The sequence below is a fragment of the Impatiens glandulifera genome, chromosome 5 (genome assembly GCF_907164915.1).
Source record: "Impatiens glandulifera chromosome 5, dImpGla2.1, whole genome shotgun sequence".
Taxonomy (NCBI): domain Eukaryota; kingdom Viridiplantae; phylum Streptophyta; class Magnoliopsida; order Ericales; family Balsaminaceae; genus Impatiens; species Impatiens glandulifera.
The window spans coordinates 53,158,190-53,184,248 of NC_061866.1; the positions used below are offsets into that span (position 1 = coordinate 53,158,190).

General features: G+C 34.0%; 3 protein-coding genes across 4 annotated transcripts; 1 reads left to right on the forward strand and 2 right to left on the reverse strand.

Moving 5' to 3' along the window:
• Positions 1-5,183: 5,183 nt before the first annotated feature.
• On the reverse strand, positions 5,184-6,922 carry LOC124939707 (protein FAR1-RELATED SEQUENCE 5-like). The gene is made up of 4 exons (XM_047480152.1): positions 6,822-6,922; positions 6,184-6,439; positions 5,876-6,136; positions 5,184-5,786 (listed from the first exon to the last, which is right to left on the reverse strand). The coding sequence occupies exons 1-4, from the start codon at positions 6,920-6,922 to the stop codon at positions 5,184-5,186; spliced, it is 1,221 nt and encodes a 406-aa protein (XP_047336108.1).
• A 6,129-nt stretch (positions 6,923-13,051) lies between these two features.
• Positions 13,052-14,484, reverse strand: LOC124939709 (probable glycosyltransferase At5g03795). Its single transcript, XM_047480153.1, has 2 exons — positions 13,801-14,484; positions 13,052-13,723 (listed from the first exon to the last, which is right to left on the reverse strand). Exons 1-2 carry the CDS (start codon positions 14,482-14,484, stop codon positions 13,052-13,054), a joined length of 1,356 nt encoding a protein of 451 aa, XP_047336109.1.
• A 1,733-nt stretch (positions 14,485-16,217) lies between these two features.
• Positions 16,218-25,651, forward strand: LOC124938093. Of its 2 annotated transcripts, none has more exons than XM_047478465.1 (16): positions 16,218-16,724; positions 17,296-17,972; positions 19,067-20,053; positions 20,287-20,598; positions 20,701-20,772; positions 20,972-21,052; positions 21,196-21,233; positions 21,373-21,460; positions 21,676-21,822; positions 23,458-23,649; positions 23,728-23,807; positions 23,924-23,996; positions 24,072-24,173; positions 24,265-24,370; positions 24,671-24,758; positions 25,275-25,651. In XM_047478465.1, exons 1-16 carry the CDS (start codon positions 16,340-16,342, stop codon positions 25,450-25,452), a joined length of 3,606 nt encoding a protein of 1,201 aa, XP_047334421.1. In that variant the 5' UTR covers positions 16,218-16,339; the 3' UTR covers positions 25,453-25,651. The 2 variants fall into 2 exon arrangements, with proteins under 2 accessions (XP_047334421.1, XP_047334422.1); XM_047478466.1 differs by having other exon boundaries at positions 21,199-21,233.
• The last annotated feature ends 408 nt before the right edge of the window (positions 25,652-26,059 follow it).

Sequence of the window (26,059 nt, forward strand, 5' to 3'; positions counted from 1 at the left end):
TACATCAAGAGTGAATTGGTGTAACCGGCGAGTAGCGAGTTGAGCTCGACCGGCTGTGTTATTGTTGTAACTTTAAAAGTTAGTGGAGATCCTTCTCATAACCTGAGAAGAAGGGGTGACGTAGTAGAGTTTGCTCCGAACATCCATAAAAAATCATGTCTCGTGTTATTTCCTTTATTTACTGCTTACTCACCTAACCTAACCACAAACCAAAACAATCTTACTCCTTATATCAAAAACCGGTTCACTCATATTTCTAAAACCGACTCCTTCTAAACATCATCTAAGTCGCATACGTTGCTTCAAACTGAAACAGACATTTCCGCCCTTGAACCCGGTTCAAGAGTCTGTGACAGTTTGCGAAGTGCTGAGAACGGTCATAGTCTCTAACCGGACTATCACCAAAGTGTTGTGTGTGTTGTAAACGGTCACCCTTCCTAAAACCGGAACAACCCGGTCCTCCAAGGGCGTCCCCGATCCTAACAGAGTAGAATAAGTAGTGAGAAAGAGATTAAAACATCAACAAAGTGAGAGTGAGTAAAAGATTAAAATATCAAAGGTAATTTTATAAAGAATATTACCCACACCATTTTTATGTTCTAACTTTAAGTCATTATCAGTGCTTTGACTAATGTCATTAATAATATCTACCAATAATCACACATAATAAACCCACTTATATTATCAAACAAAGGTTAATCAGTTTGTCACAAGCACACATAACATACTCCTAATAATATTAAACAAGAAAGAAATGTTGTCACAAGCACACATAACACACATAACATAGTCCTAATAATATTAAACAAAAAAGAAAGATTGGTGAATAAGAAGAAAGAAGAAATAGTAGGTTTATAGTACCTAAGAAATTATCGGGCTACTTATTACTGCATACTCCGGTTCCTAGAAAAAGTAGTGAGAAAGAGATTAAAACATCAACAAAGTAAGAGTGAGTGAAAGATTAAAATATCAAAGGTCATTTTATAAAGAATATTACCCACACCATTTTAATGTTCTAACTTTAAGTCATTATCAGAGCTCTGACTACATAACAAATATAATGACAACAACCAGTATGGCAAGAACCAGGAATCTTTAATTATTTGCAACACACAAATAATGCCACATTTCTCTGTAAAGTAAGGGGATGCATTTTATCATCTCTTGTAGGATAAAATCACTATCTGGATTGTTACATGTAGGGGTGACCAAAAAATCCGACCCGAAAGATCCGATTCGTTGATCCGATCCGAAAAAATCCGTATCCGATGGATCGGATTCGTATATCGATTCGATCCGATTTTTTTACCGGATTTCCGGATCGGATACGGATCGGGCAAAAAAGATTTCGAATATCCGAAGCCGATCCGTTGATTTTAAAAGTTTATTAAATAAACAATTCCAAACAAACATATTATTAAATAAATACAAACACAACAAAAAATCTCTCTCTTCCTATATTTTCCTTCCCACTTCTCTTTAAAAATCCAAATAAAAATATTATTAAACAATTACAAACTAAACAAAAATCTATCTCTTTCTTTCTTCTCTTTACAAACTCAAACAAAAATACAAAATTTACCTCTTCCTTATGTTTTCTCCCATTTTCCTTTACAAACCCACAAACTCAAACAAAAATATGTCTCTTTCATTTGTTTTTCTTCTCATTTCCTTTTAGATCTGTTTGTGAATCTGTTCTCATATCGTTATTATTCATAACTGAAATTCTTAATAGAACAATTTCAATTTTATAGCATATGAAAAAAATTAAAAATATGAAAAAATCGGATCAGCGGGTATCCGGCTGGCCGATCCGATCCGATCCGGTATTTTCGGATCGGATAATGGTCGGATACCGGATCGGATACGGATCGCAAATTTTGAAAAAAATATAGGCGGATATCCAATCCGAAATACCGGATCGTATCCGATCCGTAAGTTTAGTCACCCCTAGTTATAGGGTAATATTATTAGACTCAAGTGAAACTACAAACCCTAGCTTTGTAAACAAAGTGATATGGATAATACTGATAATTGTTGAAATTGTGAGAGAAAATGTAAAGAACTAGACGAGAAAAAGAAACTTCAACTTTATTTCACACATTTACAAATACTAACATTCTATACTATTTATACTAGTATTATCTAACTAATCGTTTAACTTACTTGGATTAGATAACTAGCCAATAATGCCACATTTTCTCTGTAAATTAACATGTTATACCATTTCACTGAATTCGAGTTCGAGTTGGTAGGCTTTTCGGGCGTCTTCATTAAATTTGTCAACTATAACTTGAGTTCTATCTGCAACAGCAGCCCTCCTCTCCATTGCTGTTAAATATCTCTTTGTAGTGTTCTTCATCAAAGCCATTGTCGGCCTCATTGTGTTTTGCTAAGGCTAGGGGAGTAGAAAAAGTAGTGAGAAAGAGATTAAAACATCAACAAAGTAAGAGTGAGTGAAAGATTAAAATATCAAAGGTCATTTTATAAAGAATATTACCCACACCATTTTGATGTTCTAACTTTAAGTCATTATCACAGCTCTAACTACATAACAAATATAATGACAACAACCTATATGGCAAGAACCAGGAATCTTTAATTATTTGCAACACACAAATAATGCCACATTTTCTCTTTAAAGTAAGGGGATGCATTTTATCATCTCTTGCAGGATAAAATCACTATCTGGATTGTTACATGTAGGGGTGGCCAAAAATTCCGATCCGTTGATCCGGCCGATCCGATCCGAAAAAATCCGTATCCGATGGATCGGATTTGGATATCGATCCGATCCGATTTTTTTACCGGATTTCCGGATCGGATACGGATCGGAAAAAAAAGATTTCGAATATCCGAAGCCGATCCGGTGATTTTAAAAGTTTATTAAATAAACAAATCCAAACAAACATATTATTAAATAAATACAAACCCAACAAAAAATCTCTCTCTTCCTATATTTTCCTTCACACTTCTCTTTAAAAATCCAAATAAAAATATTATTAAACAATTACAAACTAAACAAAAATCTATCTATTCCTTTCTTCTCTTTACAAACCCAAACAAAAATACAAAATTTACCTCTTCCTTATGTTTCCTCCCATTTTCCTTTACAAACCCACAAACTCAAACAAAAATATGTCTCTTTCATTTGTTTTTCTTCTCATTTCCTTTTAGATCTGTTTGTGAATCTGTTCTCAAATCGTTATTATTCATAATTGAAATCCTTAATAGAACAATTTCAATTTTATAGCATATGAAAAAAATTAAAAATATGAAAAAATCGGATCAGCGGGTATCCGGCTGGCCGATCCGATCTGATCCGGTATTTTCGGATCGGATAGTGGTCGGATACCGGATCGGATACGGATCGCAATTTTTGAAAAAAATATAGGCGGATATCCAATCCGAAATACCGGATCGTATCAGATCCGTAAGTTTAGCCACCCCTAGTTATAGGGTAATATTGTTGGACTCAAGTGAAACTACAAACCCTAGCTTTGTAAACAAAGTGATACGGATAATACTGATAATCGTTGAAATTGTGAGAGAAAATGTAAAGAACTATATGAGAAAAAGAAACTTCAGCTTTATTTCACACATTTACAAATACTAACATTCTATACTATTTATACTAATATTATCTAACTAATCGTTTAACTTACTTGGATTAGATAACTAGCCAATAATGCCACATTTTCTCTGTAAATTAACATGTTATACCATTTCACTGAATTCAAGTTCGAGTTGGTAGGCTTTTCGGGCGTCTTCATTAAATTTGTCAACTATAGCTTGAGTTCTAGCAGCAGCAGCAACCCTACTCTCCGCTGCTGTTAAATATCTCTTTGTAGTGTTCTTCATCAAAGCCATTGTCGGCCTCATTGTGTTCTGCTAAGGCTAGTGATATAAAAATTAAGTAAAGTTAATTTTTGAAACCGGCCAGAAAAACTAAACAACTATTAACTTCTATGTGCAGGAACAGATCGAATTGCACAAACCGGCTGAAGCCTCATAAACCGGCTGTTGAACACTTCAAGGAAATCCAGTTTCAAGTGATCAAGTCAAGATCAGAGGAACCGGTTTTAACTTTCTCAAGAGACCGGCTAGCAAAGACAAGTTTACATTCCAGCCGGACTATACTGTGTAAGAAATAACCGGAAACTACAAATTGCAGAGATGACGTAATATGACGAAATAGACGTGTCTCGAAGGGATAGAAGAAGATAAGATCCGATCAGAAGCATGCGAGGAAAGCAATGATGATTTACTGATCCGACGTCGACAACCGGAAGGTGCATGCCTGACACGTGTCTGAATCTGCAAACCGGCAACGTCATCTTTACCTGAGGAGTGTCTGCATGCTTGCCAAGTGTTGAGGAAGGTGAAACGTGCAAGCAACCTCCCTGCACCGGCGTGACGCTGGATTAACCAATCCCACGGTGAGAGAAGAAAGTGATCGTTGGGATCAGCCTCACTATAAAAGGAAGACGAAGCGACCTCATTAATGGCGACACAAGTTACGAAAATCTTAGAGAGATAAAGAAATCTTACGCGCGATCCAAAATCGCTGTGTCATTAACCGGAAGCTTTGTTTGTGTGTGTTTGTGTTGTATTTGTGTATTACATCAAGAGTGAATTGGTGTAACCGACGAGTAGCGAGTTGGGCCACCCTTCCTAAAACCGGAACACCCCGGTCCTCCAAGGGCGTCCCCGATCCTAACAATTTGAATCATAGATGTTAGTGAATATTTGGTAACCTCTCTTCAAGTCTTTACGCCAACGGTCCAATATATAATATGTTGGCACTTGGTTCACTTTCATTCTATTCAAAACAGCCAATATATGCTTACAAAGTAGTCCTCTAAACTCAAACATTTGACATTGACATTTCAAAGTAACTAACACCGAGTTGTACTGTACCTTATAGGAAAAATCACGCAAATGTTGTCCATTAATTCCAAGAATGCTCTTAGAAACTCCAAATACATAAGTTGTGCCATTGTATTCAATTATAGACGTGTCACAAAACATTAACCCTTTGAATTCGTTCTGACACAACTTGAAGATGTCATTTCTAAAGAATAGCCACTTACAATTGGAATCACTGAATTAAAAGACTGAAAATCCAGTTTGTTTTCAGTTTCTATGTTCTTCTTAAGTGCTCTATCAAATTGCTCAACAAACTACTTTAGAGATGTTGTCGAAGTAACATAATCATCGAAAAACGAATTGATGCTTTCACTTCTCTGGGATGTTGACATGCCTGCCCAGAAATGACATCTCACGTACACTGGAATCCACTTATGTCTTTCGATGTGCAGAGAGTTTAGCCAATTCTCATGTATCATTTTCTTCCAATTCTCTTCACATTCTTCAATTGTTGTCGAGTTATAGACAATGTTATTCAACGCCTTCTTAATGCTTTTATATTCAGTGTGAGCACCAAATTTAGTAGGGAGCTTCTTCATTATATGCCAAAGACAATAACGGTGTTGGGTGTTTGGAAAAACTGTTTTAATGGCAATAGCCATCGACCGACATTGATCGGTGATTATTGCTTTTGGAGCACGTCCATGCATACACGTCAACCATGCCTTAAAAAGCCAAGTGAATGACGCCACATCCTCACTAGATAATAAACCACATCCTAGCAAAATAGATTGGCCATGATTGTTAACTCCGACGAACGGAGCAAAAGGCATGTCATAGTGGTTCGTCGGGTACGTTATGTCAAAGGTCATTACATCAGAAAAGTAATCGTAAGAAGCCCTGCATCTTGCATCAGCCTAGAAAACATTCCTCATCCGTGAGTCCTCGTCAAGATCAAAGGTGTAATGAAACATTTGTTTTGCATATGGGAAAAATAATGAGAAACAGCTTCAGCATCGCCATTTCCTAACCTCGACCTCCTAGATTTTGAGATAAAATTCTGACATGTTCTCTCATCAAATTTCAAATTATCATACCCTACAGCTTCAACTACAATTGATTGGAAACTTTTAGCCAATGTTATTCCAGCTTCATCGTTTAATTGCAATCTTCTCTGCGCACTTGGATCTAAAACCTTGTGAGATCTAATATGTCTAGAATTTGAAGGACTCAAAGGATGATTATGCTGAAGAATGACACTACTAATCTGAAAATCAAAATCATTCCTCACAACAATGTTGATCCTGGCCTTACAATCGGTCTTGGTGGAAGGTCTAAGTTGAAATATATTTTCCCCCTTAGCGTAAACGAACCACTTTTTGCACATCCAATAGAGAAAAATTTCTGTTTGCCATCTGGTCCATTCCTTGTTCCCAACTTTCGGACTCCAAAACCCATTGATTGTGCATACAATCTATAAAATTCTCGAATGTCATTTTCAGAAACAAACGACATCCCAAACTTTGGAATTTTGTCTTCGGTACATTGAGATGATGGTTCATCCATAGGGCTACATAAGAATAAAAAAACAGAAATCAACACATGAACAATCACAAAACAACAGAAAAATATGAATCTCTTGAAATAAACAGGAGAACAATAAAACGCATTAAAATATAGTTTAAAACACGGAACAACATATTACAATAATACAAATGACAATAGAATATTAACATTTCGAGTAACTTAAATATTTACAACACATGACAACAGCGTATAAAAATACATGACATCATAGTTTAGGACACGGGACATCATAGTTTAAGACACGGGACAACATAAAACAAAACAGAGGACAACACAAGCCAACAAAAATATTAACAGTTTTACATAGGTTTTTAAAAACAACAGAATATTAACAGTCTAACTACATAAACAACAAAAAGATATACCTATTTATGTCCCCAATTGTTGGTAGGTTATTTTTAGAAATGAACGACATCCCAACATTGGGAATTTTGTCTTCGGTACATGGTGATGATGGTTCATCCATAGGGCTACATAAGACAAAAAAGAGAAATCAACACAAAGAATACATGACAACACATGAACAACATATTACAGTAATACATGACAACATATTTAATAAAATGTAGGAAGACATATTGGATAAAACGCATTAAAACGAAAAAAAATATAGTTTAAAATACGGAACAACATATTACAATAACACAAATGACATCAGAATATTAACATTTCGAGCAACTTCAATATTTACACGGGACAACATAGTTTAAGACACGGGATATCATAGTTTAAGACACGGGACAACATAGAACAAAATAGAGGACAACACAAGCCAACAAAAATATTAACAGTTTTATACAAGTTCTTAAAAATAACAAAAATATTAACAGTTTTATACAGGTTCTAGCTACATATTGGTTCCTACACATAACAATCACAAAACAACAGAAAAACGTGAATCCAAGAAACAAATAGAAGAACAATAAAACAAAGAAAAAAGTAAGCTATGATGGCAGAGAAGATATACCATTAGAAGAAGAAGCTAATCGGACATTCGGACAGTGACGAAGACGAATCTAAACAAAATGCAAGGAGAAGACGACGAGGATGAAGACGAAACTAAAGAACGGAAGGACAACGAGGATGAAGACGCAAGAACAGTAAGAAGTTAAACGACGAGGATGAAGACGAATCTAAAGAATGTAAGGAGAAGAAGCTAGACGGCGCGGATGAAGACGAATCTAAAGAATGTAAGGAGAAGATGATAAACAGCGTGCCGAGGGTGAAGAAAATGGAAGAAGAAGAATAAGGAGGGTTTTGTTTGATGAGTGGGAAATGATCTAAGGATTTGCTAGAGAGGAGATGTAATTTTTTTCTCTTTCCTCTGTGGCATGCCAGGTGGAGTCGCTTCTTGTTTCGTTCCCCCAATTCGTTTCTTGTATCATTTCTCAAATTTAAAATTATTTTATAATTCAATTTGATGCAGCACTTTTTAAAAATTTATTAACTTCAATTTTTAAAACAACAATAAGGTGAAAACAATTTGCAAACAATGTCTGTTATTTGATTTTTTAAAAATTTTCGTACATATCGATATGTATAAGCATCAATATCGAACTTCAAAATATTTTTTAACTGAGCCTTTCTACAATTGTCTTTAGTTGATTAAAGAATAAGCTTTAAACATGTAGAAATTGAAATCCTTAGGTTTGCAGGCTTTTGGATTCAAAGAGGATTATAATGATACATTGAGGATTTATCACCACATTTGACCTCAAACCTACAATCACAAACAAATGTCTCAACCACCAACTACAAAACCATAAAAAAGAAACACACAAGAAAATAGAAACTCAGCACAAAAATATCAACAAGCCAACAGATATAAGGGGAAATTTGACGAAATGACCCCAAAGATGGGGTTATTTGACTTGATGGTCGCCCACAAATTTAATTGCTTTCGTGGTCTTTTATTTTTTTTTGACAAAATTGCCCTTTTCGCGAAATGCTAAGGTACTTAGCGTTTCGCGAAGTGGATTAGGTTTAGTACAAATATTCTAATTTTTCCATTTCTTTCATTTCTTTTCTCTCTCTTCTCTTGTTCTCTCTTTGACGGCGTCTACGGCGACGGAGGCGGCGACTACAACGGCGGGGCTGCGGTCCATTGCATACAGATTTACATGATCTTTATTTCAAACTCTAACCTAAATCGATTTATGTTTTTATTTACACGATCTTCATAAACCCTAACCCTAAACCTATTTTGCATGCAGTTGAAGGATTCTAAGGATTTGAAGGTCGAAGAAGATGTTCATTTCAAACCTTAACCTAATTCGAGTTATGTTCCATGTTTCCATTATCTTCATTTCAAACCCTTCGATTTAACTTGTTCTTATTTGGTTCATATTTGTTCATATTTGTTATTTGGTTCATATTGGTTCATATATGTCGATGATGATATTTGCAGATAATCTCGGATCATATGGGTTTTCGTTTCAGGCTAAGGACTTACCGTTTCGCTAAGTGCTTACCGTTTAGCTAAGTGCTTACCGTTTCGCTAAGTACTTCGCATTTCGTTAAGTGTCAAGATTTTTTGTTATTTATAGTTAATCATGAACTTCATTTGACAATGTATCTATATCACTCATGGTTTTGAAGAGAAGTTATGTTAGCAAAACAAACCTTATTTTTTTACATTAATGGAAACATTTAGATTCTTCAGAAAAGGCCTTTGAAGAAGCCGTCATTGAGCTCCATGTAAGAGAAGATAGTTTCACATCTATTTCGTTAGTAATTAATCTAATTAATTGAATTTTGAAACCATTTTCTCTTACCTGGAGCTCGTTAACGGCTTCTTCAAATGCCTTTTCTGAAGAATCTAAATGTTACCATGTAAAATTATAAGATTTATTTTGCTAACACAACTTCTCTTCAAAACCATTACTTTGTTGTTGATACCTTATCAAACGAGATAAATTACCTATGAAACCAATAAAAAATTTTGTACTTCACGTTTCGCTAAGGACTTCGAGATTCGCTAAGTATTTCGCGATTCGCTAAGTACTACGAGCTCCAGTTAAGAGATGATGGTTTGAATTCAATTTCGTTCGTTATTAACCAAAATATGCTTAATGACTAACGAAATCGAATTCAAACCATCTTCTCTTACCTGGAGCTCAATCAAATGCATTCGTTAAGTACCTCGTGATTCGCTAAGTACCTTGCGATTTGCTAAGTACTTAGCGAGTCGCTAAGTGCTCACCGACTCGTTAAGGAAGTCGAAGAGGCGCGCGTACGCACACGCGCTATACCTTATATTTAAAAAAAAATCATTTCAGCATCTGAACATTTCATTTCTTCTATCCCGCGCGACTCGTCTCTCTAACCCCTCTTCACTGAACTACTCCCTGCCAAGGCCGATCATTTCTGCCCGTCTTCTCGGTTCTTTCTTCTCGTTCGTCATTATTAAACAGGTTCTTTCTTTTCCCTGCCAAGGCCGAACATTTTCTGGTTTTTTGTTTATGAGTTTTGGTTTTTGCATGTAAAGTTTTAGGGGTTTTGCATGTTAAGTTTTAGGGTTTTTGCTTGTCTGTTTTTGGTTTTTGCTTATTAGTTTTTGGTTTTTGCTCGTCTTATGTTCAGTTTAATGTTCTCAATGGTTTCGATATTAGGGTTTCGTTAAGTACCTAGCGATTCTCTAAGTACTTATGATTTGCGATGGTTTATGTATTTATTCTTACATTTTTTATGTTGTTCCTTTTGTAGATGGCAGAAACCACAGTTACTGAGTTTCCTAGTCTGATTTCTTGGAAAAGTGTCCTCTGCCTGAAGAAGATTGTTAAGAAGTTCGAGGATATGGACCTTTTGGAGAGGGTTTACAATACCCAGTTCAGATCATTATTCACAATCCCAGTCTTGCAATTCTCAAGAACAATAGTACATCATATGTTGATGAGGAGGGTAAGTTCAAACTCTAAGGAGATAACTTTCATGGTGAATGGGCATGAACTTATATTTGGTATGAAGGAGTATGTGTTGGTTACAGACCTATACTTCGGTAGTTTTCCTGAGTTGAACGAAGAAGAATTCCGAGGTTGTCCACCTCTCTCGGTGAAATATTTGAAAGGAAAAAATAGTGAGCGAATGAGCGAGTTGGAGAATGCTTTTTTGAAATGCAAAGACAAGGAAGATGCATTCAAGAACGGAGATCTGAGTAAGTGTTTCAATCTAAGAACCCTAAATTTATCAAGAAATATGATTAGAGGAGAACTTATCTTAAGTGAACTTAATAGTTTGAAGATTATTGATTTATCTACCGATCAAATCAATGAAGGAATGCATTTGAGTTTCTCTACAATTTGTAGAAGCCTGGTGGGAGCTAATTTGTCTTAGAACGGCTCCATTGAAGGTCTGTTTGATGAATGTCCATGTTTATAGTATCTAGACATAAATAAAAACAACTTAGCAGGGAATATTTGGACTGATTTCATTATAATGAAAGAATTCTCAATTTTTTAGAATTTATTCAAGTTTATTAGCTTCAATATTCTCATCAAATTAGAGAGTGTATAGAGTTGAAAGTGTTGAAAGTGTTGGATGATTACAGGTAAAATGTTTGTAAAAATAATTAAGACTGATGTTGAAGATATACATTAGGGAGATAATAGGAGCGGAATGAAAAATTGTAAATAGTTCTGTGGCTAAAATAAAAATAAAAACAAAACCTGATTTAACAAATAATTCAACCGGTAGGATCGAAATACGTGGCCAAAATCTACCGAAACAATTTTCAAAAGAATGACTAAACCCTCAATATTCTTATTTATCTCTATTTAGAAATTTTCAAAACTTTTCACCTCTGCAACAAACAACCACTGTCTATTATATTATCAATAAAAATAACAACAATAATTAGTTGTATTATAAACAAAATTGATAAGCTACGGCACCTAGGGTATTTTCCGAGTTACAAATATATATTTAATATCTTAACTTAATTCTTTTATTATAAAATAAAAAGTCATATATATATATTTTATTTTTTAATAAGATTAATAATATATATATTCTATTTATAATGGTTAAAACTTAAAATCAATAATAATATTAAATTAAATATTTTTAAATTTTAAATAAAATTAGTTTATATAAAAGTATATTTATAATATATTTTATTTTAAATTACTTTTAGCATATTTACTCAAAAATACCTATTAAGTAAAAATATATATATATGACTTTTAATCTTATTAAAAAAATAAAATAAATTTGTTATTTAAAAATATTTTATTCTAAATTATTATTAATTTTAATAATTATAAATAAAATTATATATTTATAAATTTGAATGATTAATTTTATTAAAAAAGTATTTTTTAAATATTTTACGTTATATTATTTTAAAATTTAATAAGTGTATTAATTATTTGTCATGTGGTTTTATTAAACTTATATATTCTTTTTTTGTTATTGTGGTAAAGTGGCATTTTGTCATAAATTTAAGTTACAATATATTTATTTATAGGCCCTGTCAAATATTTGTTTGATGGGACTATAGCTCTGAAAAGACAAATTAGTTTTTTAATCTTTCATCTTAGAGGAAATATGACCTTGAAGATCTAATTCAACCATGAGATTACCTGCTACCAAAAGCTTCAAAACTCCTCAGGTAAAATAAGATTAGCCCCACATTACAACAGTCAAGATATTAATAGAAAGTAAAAAAATTTAGAAAGTCTCTGTTTATTGTAAAATAGAAAATAAATTTGATACAATTCAAAATGAGATAATTTTATATACGATATTTTTTCATTATATAGTGTATCATAATTTGTTTAGGGTCACCAACTATTTTGAATTTAAAATTGTATAATGAAGATCGAATTTTGAACATAGTAATCTAATATTTAAAATTTAAGATGTTACATATTTTCTTTGTATGCGTATAAAATTTTTTAAGAGATATATAAATAACAAATGTTTTACAAGTAAAACAATTTCCAAATTAGAAATAATAAAAATTATATTATTTTTTCAGTCTATATAATTTGTTTAGTGTCACAAACTATTTTGAATCTAAAATAAGATCTAGTTAGAGACCATGAGGTCATATTATTATTTTGGAAACATGGAAAGAAATAGTTGGTTAAAATCAATTCAATAAGAAATGTTTGATAATATCTCATGAATGACCTAACATTCTAACATACACTTCTACTTAAAAAGTGGTTGTAAGTTTACTTAATATTTAGTACAAATAATTATTTTGTAAATATAGTTTGTTGAATTAGTATTAAATCTGGTATGTTTTATAAATGAAAGAGAAACTTATTTGAGAACACTAAAAGAACCTCTAAATATCACATTTTTTAATTTATGGAATTATGAATTGTATCTAAACTAATAAAAGAGTTTTTATATTTAACTCGAAACTAAGATCGAAAGCCTATGATATTGATTCTGAAATTATAAGAACCTATCAAAGCAAATATTCAAAAAAAGTTTTGAGATTCTAAAAGTGAAAATCGAATAGACAAGAGAATATGAATAACATTGTAGTATTTTTATCAATAATATATAATATAATATTACATTAAACAAGATTGTTTTTACTTTTTCCAAATAACTCAATTTATTATATCATACAAAATCCAAATTAATTTAAATCCAAAGGATGAAGTATTCTAACGTTTAACCTCCTAAGCCAAATGGAATGAACCATCATATGAAAAATATCAAACCTTTGAGGAGGTCCGTTAATGGCGAAATGTCTCTGCACTTGTTTAACTCTCTCCTGTTTCCTCAAATACTCTTCCTCTGTAATTCCATTCAAAATCCTCTTAATATTCGGAATCTCCTTCACCGGCACGATCACCGAAAAAGCTTCCCAATTCAAAACATCACTCAACGGAGGAACATAACCGTCCGATATCAGAACAGGTACACACTCCGAATAGATTGCCTCCACTACTCTAGGACTAGCAACCTCGTACCCACTTGGACACAGACAGTAACGGCTCTCCTTCATCATTTCATCGTACGACATCCCTTCCGGCGCCTTTTCATAAACCAGAATCTCCGGATCCTTTCCTTTCCATTCGCTCACCAGAAGATGCCGAATGTGGCCGTGGATTCCCCCGGCGTAGAATGCCAGAGTTTTCCTCTCACTCGCTGGCTTCCCCCCTAATGAGAACTCCGATGACCGGAGATTTATCTCCGGCAACGACACGTCTTTGGAGGGATTGAACCCTTCTGAGGTGTTGGCATTGCATAGAGCCCTGATTGAGTTGTTGAATAAAACAGGAACATTTGCTGTCGTGTATGGCCCCTGAAAAAAGAGGAAAAAAAAGATGAGCTTTTTTCACATGGATTAATTGGACCTGGGATTGATTGATTGATGAATACCCAGTCATGGCAAGAAAGCATGAAATGATCAGATCCAAGACTTCGATTCCAATAAGAATGTCTATGAGAAATAACGTCAATATAATCCTGAAGTGTTCTGTCAATGGCGTGAAACTCAGGAGCACCTGGAACGTATAGATATTGAACCATTCTAACTATACTAAACGGAAGAAAGTAAACCAGAGCTTCATCTGGATCTCCGGTTCGATAAAACTTCCCTTTTTCCATTTCTTCTATGAACCTTCCTTCTGAAGAATATATACTCATGCACGGTCCTGAATGGAAGATGGGCGGTTCTCCTTCCTCATACACGTATATTTTGAATGACTTCTCCATCTCAAGATAGCTTCTGTGGAAGGCATTGGCGTTTCTATAAATGGGTCCATGAGGAACATAATCTGGGTCTTGGTGGTTCGAGGTCATGTTCTTGCAGGCCTTGGCAGCTTCTTTGATTGATGCTCGTGCCCTTGCCAGTGTCAATTCCACCATCTCCAGTCGTGATCGTTGTTGAGTCACAACTGAACTGGAGGGTTGGAATGGGGCGAGGAATTCAAGCTTCCATTTTGAAAGTAAGGATTTTGCAGGGCCAGGTGTGGAACCGAAGAAGGAGATGAGAAGAAGAAGAGAAATGAGGAAGAAAACAGAGACAGAGATGGCAGATAAATTTCTGTTTGGCATTCCCATTGTGATCGATCTTCAATTAGAAATGTTTCATTTCAAGCTGGTACTACCATTGCATATAATCTGTGAAGAAAAAAGCAAGATGGCAAATTCCCCGGCCACGATTGCCGTTCAAGTTATCCCGTCGCCGTTCCGTACACGTTTTTGCATTATGAATCATGATCGATCATGCACTTAATTAATTACCCTTCGTATATACTCTAGAAAAGCACATATTAATAGTGAAATTTAGAACAAACATTATGCTAAATACAAATTATTAATATTAGTAGTAAAAATAATTACAACAATTGCATTTTTTTTAAGTTATTAAGCGATGACGGTTGAAGTATAATAAATCAAACGAATCAATAAAATATTATCGGAAGAATCTCTACCAAATACGTAGTTGAAATTATCATTAGTCAATTGTTGATAAACAACGCCGGAATACGTGTTTTCAAATGATAACTGATCAACTACATGTATGATCGAAATAATGGGAAATATGTATAAATAATGTGATGTTATCTGTCTCGATATGAAAAATTAAATCAAATAATGAAAAAACAACAACTATAGATCGGATAATTTTGTCTAGTTTGTTGTTAAGAAGTGTACAAACACATACTCGAAAAAAAAATCACCAACATAGTCGGAATGTATTAGCAACAACGACCCACGAAAGTTAAGATTTAAAGTATTATTCAGATCACAAAATTCCGAGATGAAAATTTTGATCCGACTAAATAAGATGTCACACTAACAAAACCCAACACAACATCAATTCAAATATGAATGGTTCAAATAAAATCGAAATGTTTTTTATAAAATTGAATTTTAACTTTGATTGAATTTTTATAGAGACATATAGAAGAAGAATATGTTGACATAACACTTGCTTTATCCATAAGATATGTATATATTTGGCTATATATTGTTTCAGAGGATTTTTTAAAATTATTTTATTGATAAAGATGTACAAAAGTTTCAAATCTTCAGAAGGACATGGCATAAAATAAGCCATTTTCTGAAAATAGTACAACTATCACAATCTTCTTGCGACAAGCAATCCATATTTTTAGTTTTTTTTTTTTATTAGAAGCATTTAGAAATTGACACTTTTAATAAATTATTAAATAAACTATAAATGGGATTATAGTTTTGTATATATCAGCCATCTAAGTTATATTGTATATTTTAAGATGAATTACTTGAAGAGGATTATTTAACATTACTGCAATTTGAATTATTTGAACAAAATTGTGTGTATTTCTTACCTTTCAAAGTTTATAGTTTCAATTTCTAATTTAACTTTAGTCAAAGTTTAGAAACTTTTTTTAGCAGTACTAATTTGTATATATAAAATGTATAATATTTTTTTTTTCAATTCAACAAACTAATTTGCTTGAATTCCCAAAAATAATTCTAAGTAAAAAACATCACAAATATTTTATAAGCACATTAGAGTTGTTTTGTAGTGATATTTCATTTACATGTTATAAAAAGGCACATGTATGAAAATGAAAATAAAAATAAAAATAAAATTTTGAGACTTGAAACAAGCAATGATAGTACACAAAATTTACATGAAAAGTTTAAATAGCCCTTTAAACTTTTGATTGATTAAAATAATTCATAAAACTTTATATATCCCCATCCGTCACAGCTCTGTAACGTCGTTAAATATTTCTATTATACATTTTGTTTAAAATATCGCCGTTTCCCGCACAAAATTGTTTCCCTTTTCTAAGTACTTGAACGCTACTATCTGATCGCGCGTTTTTCACCGACGCGAAGCTTCGGGAGCCCTAGCGCTCCAAATCTCCAAATTTCTCAGACCAGAAATTCACAAGCGTAGATCATCCGACTCAGAAGGATGCCTCCCGGCGGAGACGCGACGACTGATGACCAATGCAACACGGAAACCGATGAGGGAACCATCGCTATGCACAAGAAGCGGTCGAGGCGAGTCAGCTTTGCTGAGTTAACTTCAGTTCACGTCTTCGTTCGGGACGCTGAGAACGAGACCCCTACTGATCCCGAGCCTCCATCTCCTGACGCCAAATTGGTTCAGTCCAGCAATGGTTTAGGGCTTCGCCGTCAGGACTCAACCGACGGCGAATACTCAAAGGAGTCTACGTTGAACGACGATGATGATGATGATGGCGAGGATGAATGTAGCGGTAGGAGGTTGTTCTTGCGACCGATGGAATCTGCATCTCCTGGAGGAAGTACCATGGGTTCAGCAACCTCTGATGACGGTATGCCTGTTTGACAATAAATCCACCACTCAATCAATTCCCTGTATTTTGTTAAGAACATCCATATCGTAGCAACGTTATCTGTATTGGTCTAAGCCTAGGTTAGAGTGTACATACAACCAACTGCTTGATCTTCTGCTAGAATTACTGTTTTTTAGTTCCGGTAATTTTATGCTGTTTAATGATTGGTATACCTTATTGCCGTTGAAGAGCTTCCTGGTTTAGTATTGATGGAAATATGTGAAGATAGAGACCACAGAGAAAGTTTTACCTGCCAGGGACATAGCATAATGAAACTTCCAATGATGTGTTAGTAAGCAACCCTTGTGAAGCACCATTCACATTTTTTACTCAATTTGTGGACACAAGTAAATATACGAGTCTGATGTGTTTCAGACTTTTCATCCTTGGACTGTAGGAAACTGTTTAGTTGCTATCCCGTGTTGACAACTCAACAGACATGTTGCAGACACGATGATATTACTTATGACATTCTCCACTGCTTTCTCATTTTGATGTTACACTATTTTTTGTTTGTTACTGCATAATAATTCTGGAAATCCCATTGCAGATGATGACTTTTTTGGACCAGTCTCAGCTAGTTTTATCAGACCTGGTCGATTTTCAGATTCTGCTGCATCTGATGATAATCATGACAGGACGATGGATTCAACTGCTTTTTCCTTGCATTTTCGTAGCCTTGTAAGGTCAGATTTGGGGGAGATGACTGCACCTACAACTTTTCAAATGTCCTTAGATGAGAGAACACCCATTAAAAATTCGTTATCAACCACATTAGGGGACTCTTTGACACCGACTATTGTTAAGAGCAAAGTCTCTGATTCTTCTGCATGTATCGATAAATTTAGCAGCCATGCAGATTCAAGTGGCATGAGCCTTGTAGGTGAAGATGCGCAAAAGTATGACTATGGAAAACTATCTCCTGGATTGGATGCCCTCTTGGCAGAAGGTCGGAATGTCTTGCAGGCTGATGTAGTTCCTGATAATACTATTGTGAAGTCACCGATAAACAACATAAGCATGCCCCTTATGTCAGATGTGACCCAATTAGTTAGAAGTCACGAGACCGTGGCAGTTTCAAAAGTTATGTTGGAAGATGAAAATAATGGATTTCTTCCCAGTGCATTGTCAGAGCCAGCTGATGGTTTCTCATCTGATATTGGCAAAGTTCCAGGTTCCAATAATATTATTGATCAGAGAAACTGGCCACCTGAATATTCAAGAAGAGTAAGATTCTTATCCACTATACAGGTTCTTTATGTGCTTTACATGTTCCTGGTTGTCTTGGCCTCTTGATTAACATGTATTTCTTTGTGATCAATTGTGACATACTGAAATGATTCATATCTTTCTTTTATAATGTTCAATTCTAATCAATTAGAGGGGCAATGGTAGCATACAAGGAAACTAATCTTGAGAAGCAAACAATAAAGTACTGTTCAGAATGTCTGGCTCTTTATAGTGTTCAATTCTAAGAAGAGCTATTTTTTAGAGGGTAAATATAGCACCACACAACGGCGATAGTTTCAGAAGCAATCAAAAAAATGGAAAAGATTTGCAATCAATTTTTTTCTTTCAATTGTACTGAAAATTGACTAAACATTTTTTACTTTCTGCATGATCTGGAGAAGGTTGCCTTTACTGTGATAAATGCTAGGTTTCTATTGAAGTTTTCAATGATGAATTATTAGATGGAATTTACAATTGCTAGTAAAGTTTCATCCAGGTGGTTATGCTTTCCTTGTTCATCATATCATTTTCTTCTATTTTCTCATCATGCTGAACAACTAATGCATTTCATAATGTAATCTTTTGCTTCCCTATACCCCAAAAAAGATTGGCAGAGAGTACAAACTTACTAGAAAACAGCAATTCCATTAACTAGTTTTTATATATTTAATGTTTTGTTACTTTAATAATTCATCTACTTGACAACCATCTCAGCTATAGGCTCTTTCATTGGTGGCTTCATCATACAATGTAGGATTTTCTGTGAGATGTTATGCCCTACTAGATAATATACACAGTAGTTTCTTATTATTGAGACAAACTCATATACTAACATCTTTCAACTTGTATGATTTCTTTTCATTTTAGTCTTCTTTAATTGGTTCTGATAATCATACAATAGAAAAAAAATGTTAACTTAGTTGAGACTTGCTTATCTTTTCATGTTAGTTCTTTTTCCTATACATGATAGTTTGCTATCAAGTAGTTAACTTTGCCTGAGATTTCTAAATTTGACGTTATTGTAAAACTCTTCTTTATATATATATATTTATAAATTTTCGCCCTAGTTACATTTTATACTTTGGTCATAGGGGACTCCACATATGAATACAGATGGTACTGAAGTGCCTAGGAAGAGTCCAGTCATTTGCAATGAGGTTTTCGATATCATATCCAATGATGCTACTGAGGTCGTCCTGCATGAACATCTCTCTTCGGAAGCGAGGTTTACTCCTTTATCAGCTAGAAGGAAGATGAACTTTGCCAGTTGTAGCCCCTCCAAAACACATGTAAATACTCCTATCTTAGGAAACTCAAGTTCACTGGCAAGATATGAAGTCAAGGAACACTGTGGAAGCATTTCTTCTGTTCAAAGGAGCATGTCTAGGCTCAAAATGCTAGAAAGTTCTCCCTTTTCTGCTTCTGTAAAGGTTAAGCGTGCATCAGCGTTGACATCTAGCTATCTTTGTAAGACTCCTCCTCCAACTGTGGTTCTAGAAGAAGTAAAGAGCATAACTTGCATGGATTATGCTGTTGCTGGTTCCAGCCATATTAAACCATATGCAGACCCATATACACCACAGAAACACAATGATGTCTTCAAGATGAATCAAAATCCTGTTTCACTTGAAGAGTGCATTGACAGTCAGTCTAATAGTTTAACCGTGGATGATGGAGATAATGCAAAGACTCGTCTAGGACATGATGTGGAGTTTAGCAAGAAAATTGAACATGTAAGCCTGTCAGCTATACCAGCTAATGATTTGGATACTTTATCTGCTAGAGGACAATATAAATCACCTAGTGCTCGCAAATCTAATATATCCGTTGTAGAGTCAGTGTGTGAAAAAGATGTTGCGCATTATAACACTCAAGATGTGCCTGAGACCCTTGGTAATGATATGACACATTGGGTAGAAATAGAGAGCCATAGTACTCAATGTTTTGCTTCAGATACTAGCTTACACGTTCAAATGAACCATACATCTGAGGGGGAGATGAGGTATGAGAGGGAAACATCCTCCTGCGGTGTTGATTCTCCACTCTCTTACATGACCTACAATGAGCCACAACAGCAGGTCATTGTTCCCTTTATTTCAGTTTTTTTTTCAAAAGACATACAATTTCTGTATTTTTATCTACTCCTACTGGGACAATAGGATTTTCTTTTAAAGTAGATAGTTTGTTAGAGCTCAATGTAGATCACACCTCATCCTTTTTAAAATCTCTTTGGGTGATTGTTGAAGCTAAATGTATTTTATTCACATTTTCACTGATGCTTGCGCATGTTAATGTTTGGGACCTGATAAAGGGGCTGAATCGAAGTCCTTTGAAGAAGATATCCAAGATGACCAACAATGAAAGTGTACCATCTCTAGGCCTTCTACCTGCCAACCATGGTCAAGATGCAAATCTATTTGAGAATAGTGTTGAAAGGAAAAGAAGAAGAGATGACATTATATCTAGCAAGAACGACTCGTTGGATGAATTAGTGCAGATCCAATCAAGTTCAAAGCTCCGTAAAGTTGCTGGTAATTCAGAAACCTTGGTGGAACGGCCTGAAGAAAATACCAGTGAGATGTTTACAGGACAAGAGAGAACAAAACTGGAGCATTGGGATGATGTATGTGCTTTCAACAAGTTTTCTCTTACGGTTTGCACCATGAAGTGCTGTTAATTCTGATAATTTTCATTTTTCTAATGAACTACTTGTTCTTTCTTGCAGGTCTTCTCAAAATTTGTGGCAGATAAAAAACAGTTGGTTTCACCATTACATGACAAGGCTAGTCTGCAGAATGTATGTCCCATTTTTTCATCTTCCCTTTTTCTGCTTGTTTACTTCTCTTTGCTTTGATCAGCTGCTTTGCTTCCTATAAGTTGTGTCCTATTGACTTTTTTCATGGACTTTTTGTTCCTTTTCTTTGTGAAATTCTAATGATGAGATATTTTTTCACATGGTTTCTTCTTTTGTCATTTTTTTCATTTGCACCTTATAGGTTGATCAACTATTAGATCTCTTGGTTCAGCAGCAAAGGCTTAAACAGTATGAGTTTCTACGAATGGAGATTTTGCCTAAGGTATGCTTTTTTCGGTTATCTAGTATTTTAGGAAAACAAATATTTGGGAAAATCATAATTTTGCTGATGAATCTCATGTTTCTAATAAATTAATCATTAGCACAGGTTGTATTTTCATGATATCCATTTCTTTTCCTTTCCAGCAGAAACTCCATAACCTTGACAATCATCAGCAGAAAAGGTGATATCTTACATGCATTTGGACATGGTTTATATAATATCTATATAATTACCATCCACGACTTTACATGTTCTGACATGTATAGTATTTCTAGTCATGTATATTCATCTGTTATGTATGAATGTTGGTTCTGATACAGAGTAGCTGAAGCCAGAATGCTATTGAATAGAATTGCACATCAGCATACTGAGTTGCAGTTAATGTCAATGAAGCGAGAGATGTTACTGGTACTGTTATTACTTGTTCACTTGCCTCCCAGTAATTCTTGGAATATATGGTCTTTAGTATTCAGGAAAACACTCACACACACACACACACACACACACATATATATATATATATATATATTTAAGGATGTTGTGCTCTTTTTAATATAAGTTAATATAAGTTGACCTTTTTTCAAAAAATATATATATAACATTTCATCTCCAATTGTACACAGAAAAAAGTTCAGTTGGTGAATGGATATAGTCGTGAAGTCCAGATGTTAAAGTCAAGTTATCAGTCATCCTCAAGTGTGCCTTGCACCAGAGGCCCTCCAATTGACAAGTGTAATGATCACTCTGCGAACTCTGAAAATAATCATGAGGTATAATATGTTTTTATCTTATTGTTGACCTTTTTTACAATCGTCGATAGACGTTGCATGTTTAAGAACTCTCTACCTTGTTTCCTAACCTAATATTAGGGGATCAAATTATGTGTCAATCGGAAACCCAAATTGAGTAGTTTGGTTAGACATTTTGGGTTGGGTTGGGTTGAGTAACTTGAGTTCAATTCGGGTTGGGTTCGGGTTACCCTGAACTACCCGATTCTTTTCCTAATTTACTTTGATTTTTTTACCCTGAATTTTTTTGGAATGTTTCTTTAATTGATTTTTTTTGCGAGAACAGTTTTCTTACATTACTTTTTTGATTTATTTTCTGAAAAGTTTTTTTTTGAGAATAGGTTAAGTTATTTTACCCGAAGAAAGTTTAGGTCTTTAGTCCAGACTCTTCACTCCAGAGCCATCCCTAACACTAAACAATCAGTATATTGTCTTTATCATTTGATCAACGGTCTTGAAACTAAAAAGATACGAGATTGAAAATGAGACTCGGTCATATGAACTGATAAACAAAAGACATACTAGATAGGGCATCTTCAACTGGTCTTCATTATAGAGGTTATTTTTAAAATAGAGTATTGTAACTTCTCCAACCGTGCATTATGTAGATACTCGATTTTAGAGCATGACATCTTCATTTATAGAGTATCATTGTTGATATGAAGTATTAAAATAGAGTATGCAATAATTACAAAAATGCCATCTTTTCAATCAATTTCATTATTATTTTTATACCTGTTTTATTTTTCTAACTTTATTTTAATTAATTTTATTTATTTTAAACTAATTAATTTTCTTATTGTAATTATATTTAATTGAACAATAAAGTATTTTGAACAAGACACCACTCACTAAAATAGATTACAAATATATTATAAATACTATTGACTTAAAATAGGAGATACTTGGAAATACAAAATGCACAATTATTAAAAAGAATGCACACAAACAATTAAAAAAGTACAAAATAGTTTATGATTGTCTTGATTTATGTGTGTGTGTATATATATATATATACAATCTTATAGTTGAAAATAGATAAATAGAGAATTTAGCAAAAATAGAGTATATGGATTGGAGAAGATTTATAAAAATAGAGATTGTTATACTCTAAAATTGGCTATCCAACCCATTCTAATGAGATGGGTACGGGTTGGATAATTTAGTTTGTGTTAAATATGAGTTTGATCGTATGGGTTGGGTTTATCCATTTCTCACCCCTACCTAGTATCTTGCATTGTTGCTATGAATTAATGAAATGACATCTTGCACTGTGCTTGATGTTCTTGTGGCATTCATTGATTATACTAAATTTCTTATTATTCAGCTCTTATGGGAAAGTGGAAAATTTTGTCCCATCTTCTCTTTTGTGAATCAGGTGTTTTTTTGGAAGACATTCATTTCCTTCTTGCTATATTGTCACGAATATGCATTTAACTAAGATTAACAAGTTCCACAATCACTTGATTTGTTTCCTTGGAAAGTGTTTGTTCTAACGTGAATCAGCTTTACCAAGTAATTGTATCTAACATTTCCATTTGAGTGCCTATGACTATATTCTATAATGTTATGGATGTAATATTTACAATAAGACATCATGTCTTTGTGCAATATCAGGTTTCTAGTGATAAAGTAAATGCAATGAAGCAGATACTAGAAGCTTCAAGCAGTAAAATATTTAATTTGACCAAATTCTTCCACACGGCTTTCAAGATAAAGGGAGAACCAACGTCAATTGAGACTACTGCATTAGTAAACGATCTTCTGAAGAGAAGAGTGCGTTGCAGGTTTTTAAGCCAAAATTTAAAGGTCTTGATTTCATTTTTGTACTATCATAGCACTTGAAGTCCTAGAGCCTGACAGATGACATGTCTGTAACATGAGTAGTTGTGGGAAGTTGCTGATATCGAGAGCAGGACCCCCCATCACAATGCCGTTCTCAACTACCACAACATCATTGCACAGAGGTTATTTCTTCACCGGTCTACTCATGCATCATTTTTCATAAATGATAAAAGCTCTACTTGATAAATCTTTTCTTGGAGCTATCATAAAATGTATTACCCTCGTATGATTATTTCAGGTTTACAATAGATTTTGGTTCCGTCACCAATATAGTACTTTCAAACCAGCTGAACGAAAAGACAATTTTAAAGGTACAATGTCAATTGGATGTAAGGTTTGCTTTAATGATTCTATATAGTCTAACTTCTGTTCTTTTTGCTCTGTAGAATTTCCCCAATATGAATGCTGTCGTTGCTTTTGCCTTTGTCTTGAATACACATGCTTCTCAGAAGAATGTTGGACATAGAAGTTTGAGCCAGGAAATCCAAGTGAGATTCTGGAAGCACTTCATGTTTCTTCTGGCATGTAAAAATTGGTGGCATGAAATCTTAACAACTGCAGCAATGTATTTATTTTCAGATCACAGGTTCAGTTTTGGGTAATCTTTTGGATGTCATTGAGGAGGTTCAACAAACAAGAATCAAGATTCCAAATCTGATTTCATCCCGTTTTTGTTCCCCATCTGGTAGTGATGAGTCTCCTTTTCTTTTCCTAGAATGTTTAATATCTTGTTGCAGCAAACTAGGTTTTACCCTTCCATTCATTGATTCTGATGGCATATAGATATTTGCAACCTGGGTATTTGGTTCTTGTTGACGTGTGCTCTCTGTTTAAGAATCATTTTTTATGTTTTGCTATTGCAAATTTATATTAATATAGGATAGGGTTTAAGTTTTCTTTCTTACTTAATTTCTAAAATAATTGAGGATCTTGTTAGCTGAAATACGACCCATGATCTGATTAATGATGTCTCCATGTATGACAGCTGAGGAGCTCGAACTACACATTTGTTTCCTCAATTTTAGAATTGGAAGAAAGGTGGCATTTGCACTCAACTTGTCTAGCCTGAGCTGGTAAGCATTACACCTTTTAGGATCATTGCGTTTCCAGAATAGGTGCGATCAAATGTATTATGTTCTGTTGCTCTTTTCAAAAACGCTAATACAAACCCTCATAATCAGTAAACAGAAATAATCTTAAAATGTTATTGTAGTAATTCACTTTCACCAATAACTTCTCCCTCCATGCAAGAGCTGTTAGGGCTTGTTTTTCACTGTTTGTTTCGTAAAAGCTAATCTAGAAGAAGACCTAACACAAACTCAACTAGAAAACCAAATCATCTAAAGGCTAGTATTTATTGTCCCTTTAATATGAATTTCTGTTTCTCATCTACTTCCTTTCACAAATCCTAGTTATACAAGATGGTTTTGTCACCTGTGTCTGTGTGTGTTATCTTATATAGAGGATAATCAAAATATTTTTCACAGTTTGTGTAAGAATAACTTTTAAGAAAATTGGAACATGTTTATTATATAAGAACCTTTTTTGTGTAACAGAAAGGTCAATATTTTTGGCTTTTTCGTTTACAGGGGAATATATCCCACAGAGGCGATTCCTTTTGAGTTGGAGGATGGTTCATTGCCAAAGTTAGCTGCAGGAGAAGTTACAAAAATTAGAGCTGCAATTGAAAGTCTCAAAGCTGGATACTCAAGGATTTCCCGTCTTTGTTCTTGCATTTCTGAATTGGTTGAAAATTGGAGTGGATGATCGATCCACTGTTTGTTGGTATGTATGATTAAAAATCGAATCATATACACAACAGGTTGCTTGGTCTGCTTGCAGGTATATGTTTTTCATGTGAGATTTTTATTTTTATTGTTCTTGCTAAAAACTGGAAAGTATTGTTCATTTTTTCTCTTTGTAAATTTACCACTACAACTTCTTATTCCTAAGCATTTTATTATTATTTTTTTTCTCAAATATTGGTTTTTATTCTTTCTTTCTTTTTTTGTTTTGAATTAAGCGGTGGACCACTACAAATTTAATACATAAACAAAGATTATATAAGTTTCTTAAAAAGGACCAAATTTAGCAACAGTATTTTATCTTTTATAAACAAAATGCTTTAAAATGAAAAGTAAAATATTTTGATGGCACTAGTGCAGGTGATAAAATGCTTAGTAAATTTGTTTCTTAGGTCCAACAAGTTTGGTTTCAAGCTGAGTTTTTGTCTGTTAAGGAGATCTTGTTTAATCAGGAATTTCTGGTTCAGATCCCCAATGGTGTATCATCAAGAGTTTAAGAACAAAGATAATGAATGTAATGACTTTATTTCTATCAGTCTTAGCAATGTATCATCTTTATGATATTTTTA

Excerpts from the sequence above, each read along its gene's own strand:
- LOC124939707 (XM_047480152.1), bottom strand. The coding sequence starts at position 6,922 with ATGGATGAACCATCATCACCATGTACCGAAGACAAAATTCCCAATGTT. Across the intron at positions 6,440-6,821 it reads ACAATTGGGGACATAAATAG|CCCTATGGATGAACCATCAT; the intron begins GTATATCTTTTT and ends ATTCTTATGTAG. Across the intron at positions 5,787-5,875 it reads GAAATGGCGATGCTGAAGCT|GCTGATGCAAGATGCAGGGC; the intron begins GTTTCTCATTAT and ends AATGTTTTCTAG.
- LOC124939709 (XM_047480153.1), bottom strand. The coding sequence starts at position 14,484 with ATGGGAATGCCAAACAGAAATTTATCTGCCATCTCTGTCTCTGTTTTC. Across the intron at positions 13,724-13,800 it reads TGCTTTCTTGCCATGACTGG|GGGCCATACACGACAGCAAA; the intron begins GTATTCATCAAT and ends CTCTTTTTTCAG.
- LOC124938093 (XM_047478465.1), top strand. The coding sequence starts at position 16,340 with ATGCCTCCCGGCGGAGACGCGACGACTGATGACCAATGCAACACGGAA. Across the intron at positions 20,773-20,971 it reads ACAAGGCTAGTCTGCAGAAT|GTTGATCAACTATTAGATCT; the intron begins GTATGTCCCATT and ends TGCACCTTATAG. Across the intron at positions 24,759-25,274 it reads AACTTGTCTAGCCTGAGCTG|GGGAATATATCCCACAGAGG; the intron begins GTAAGCATTACA and ends TTTCGTTTACAG.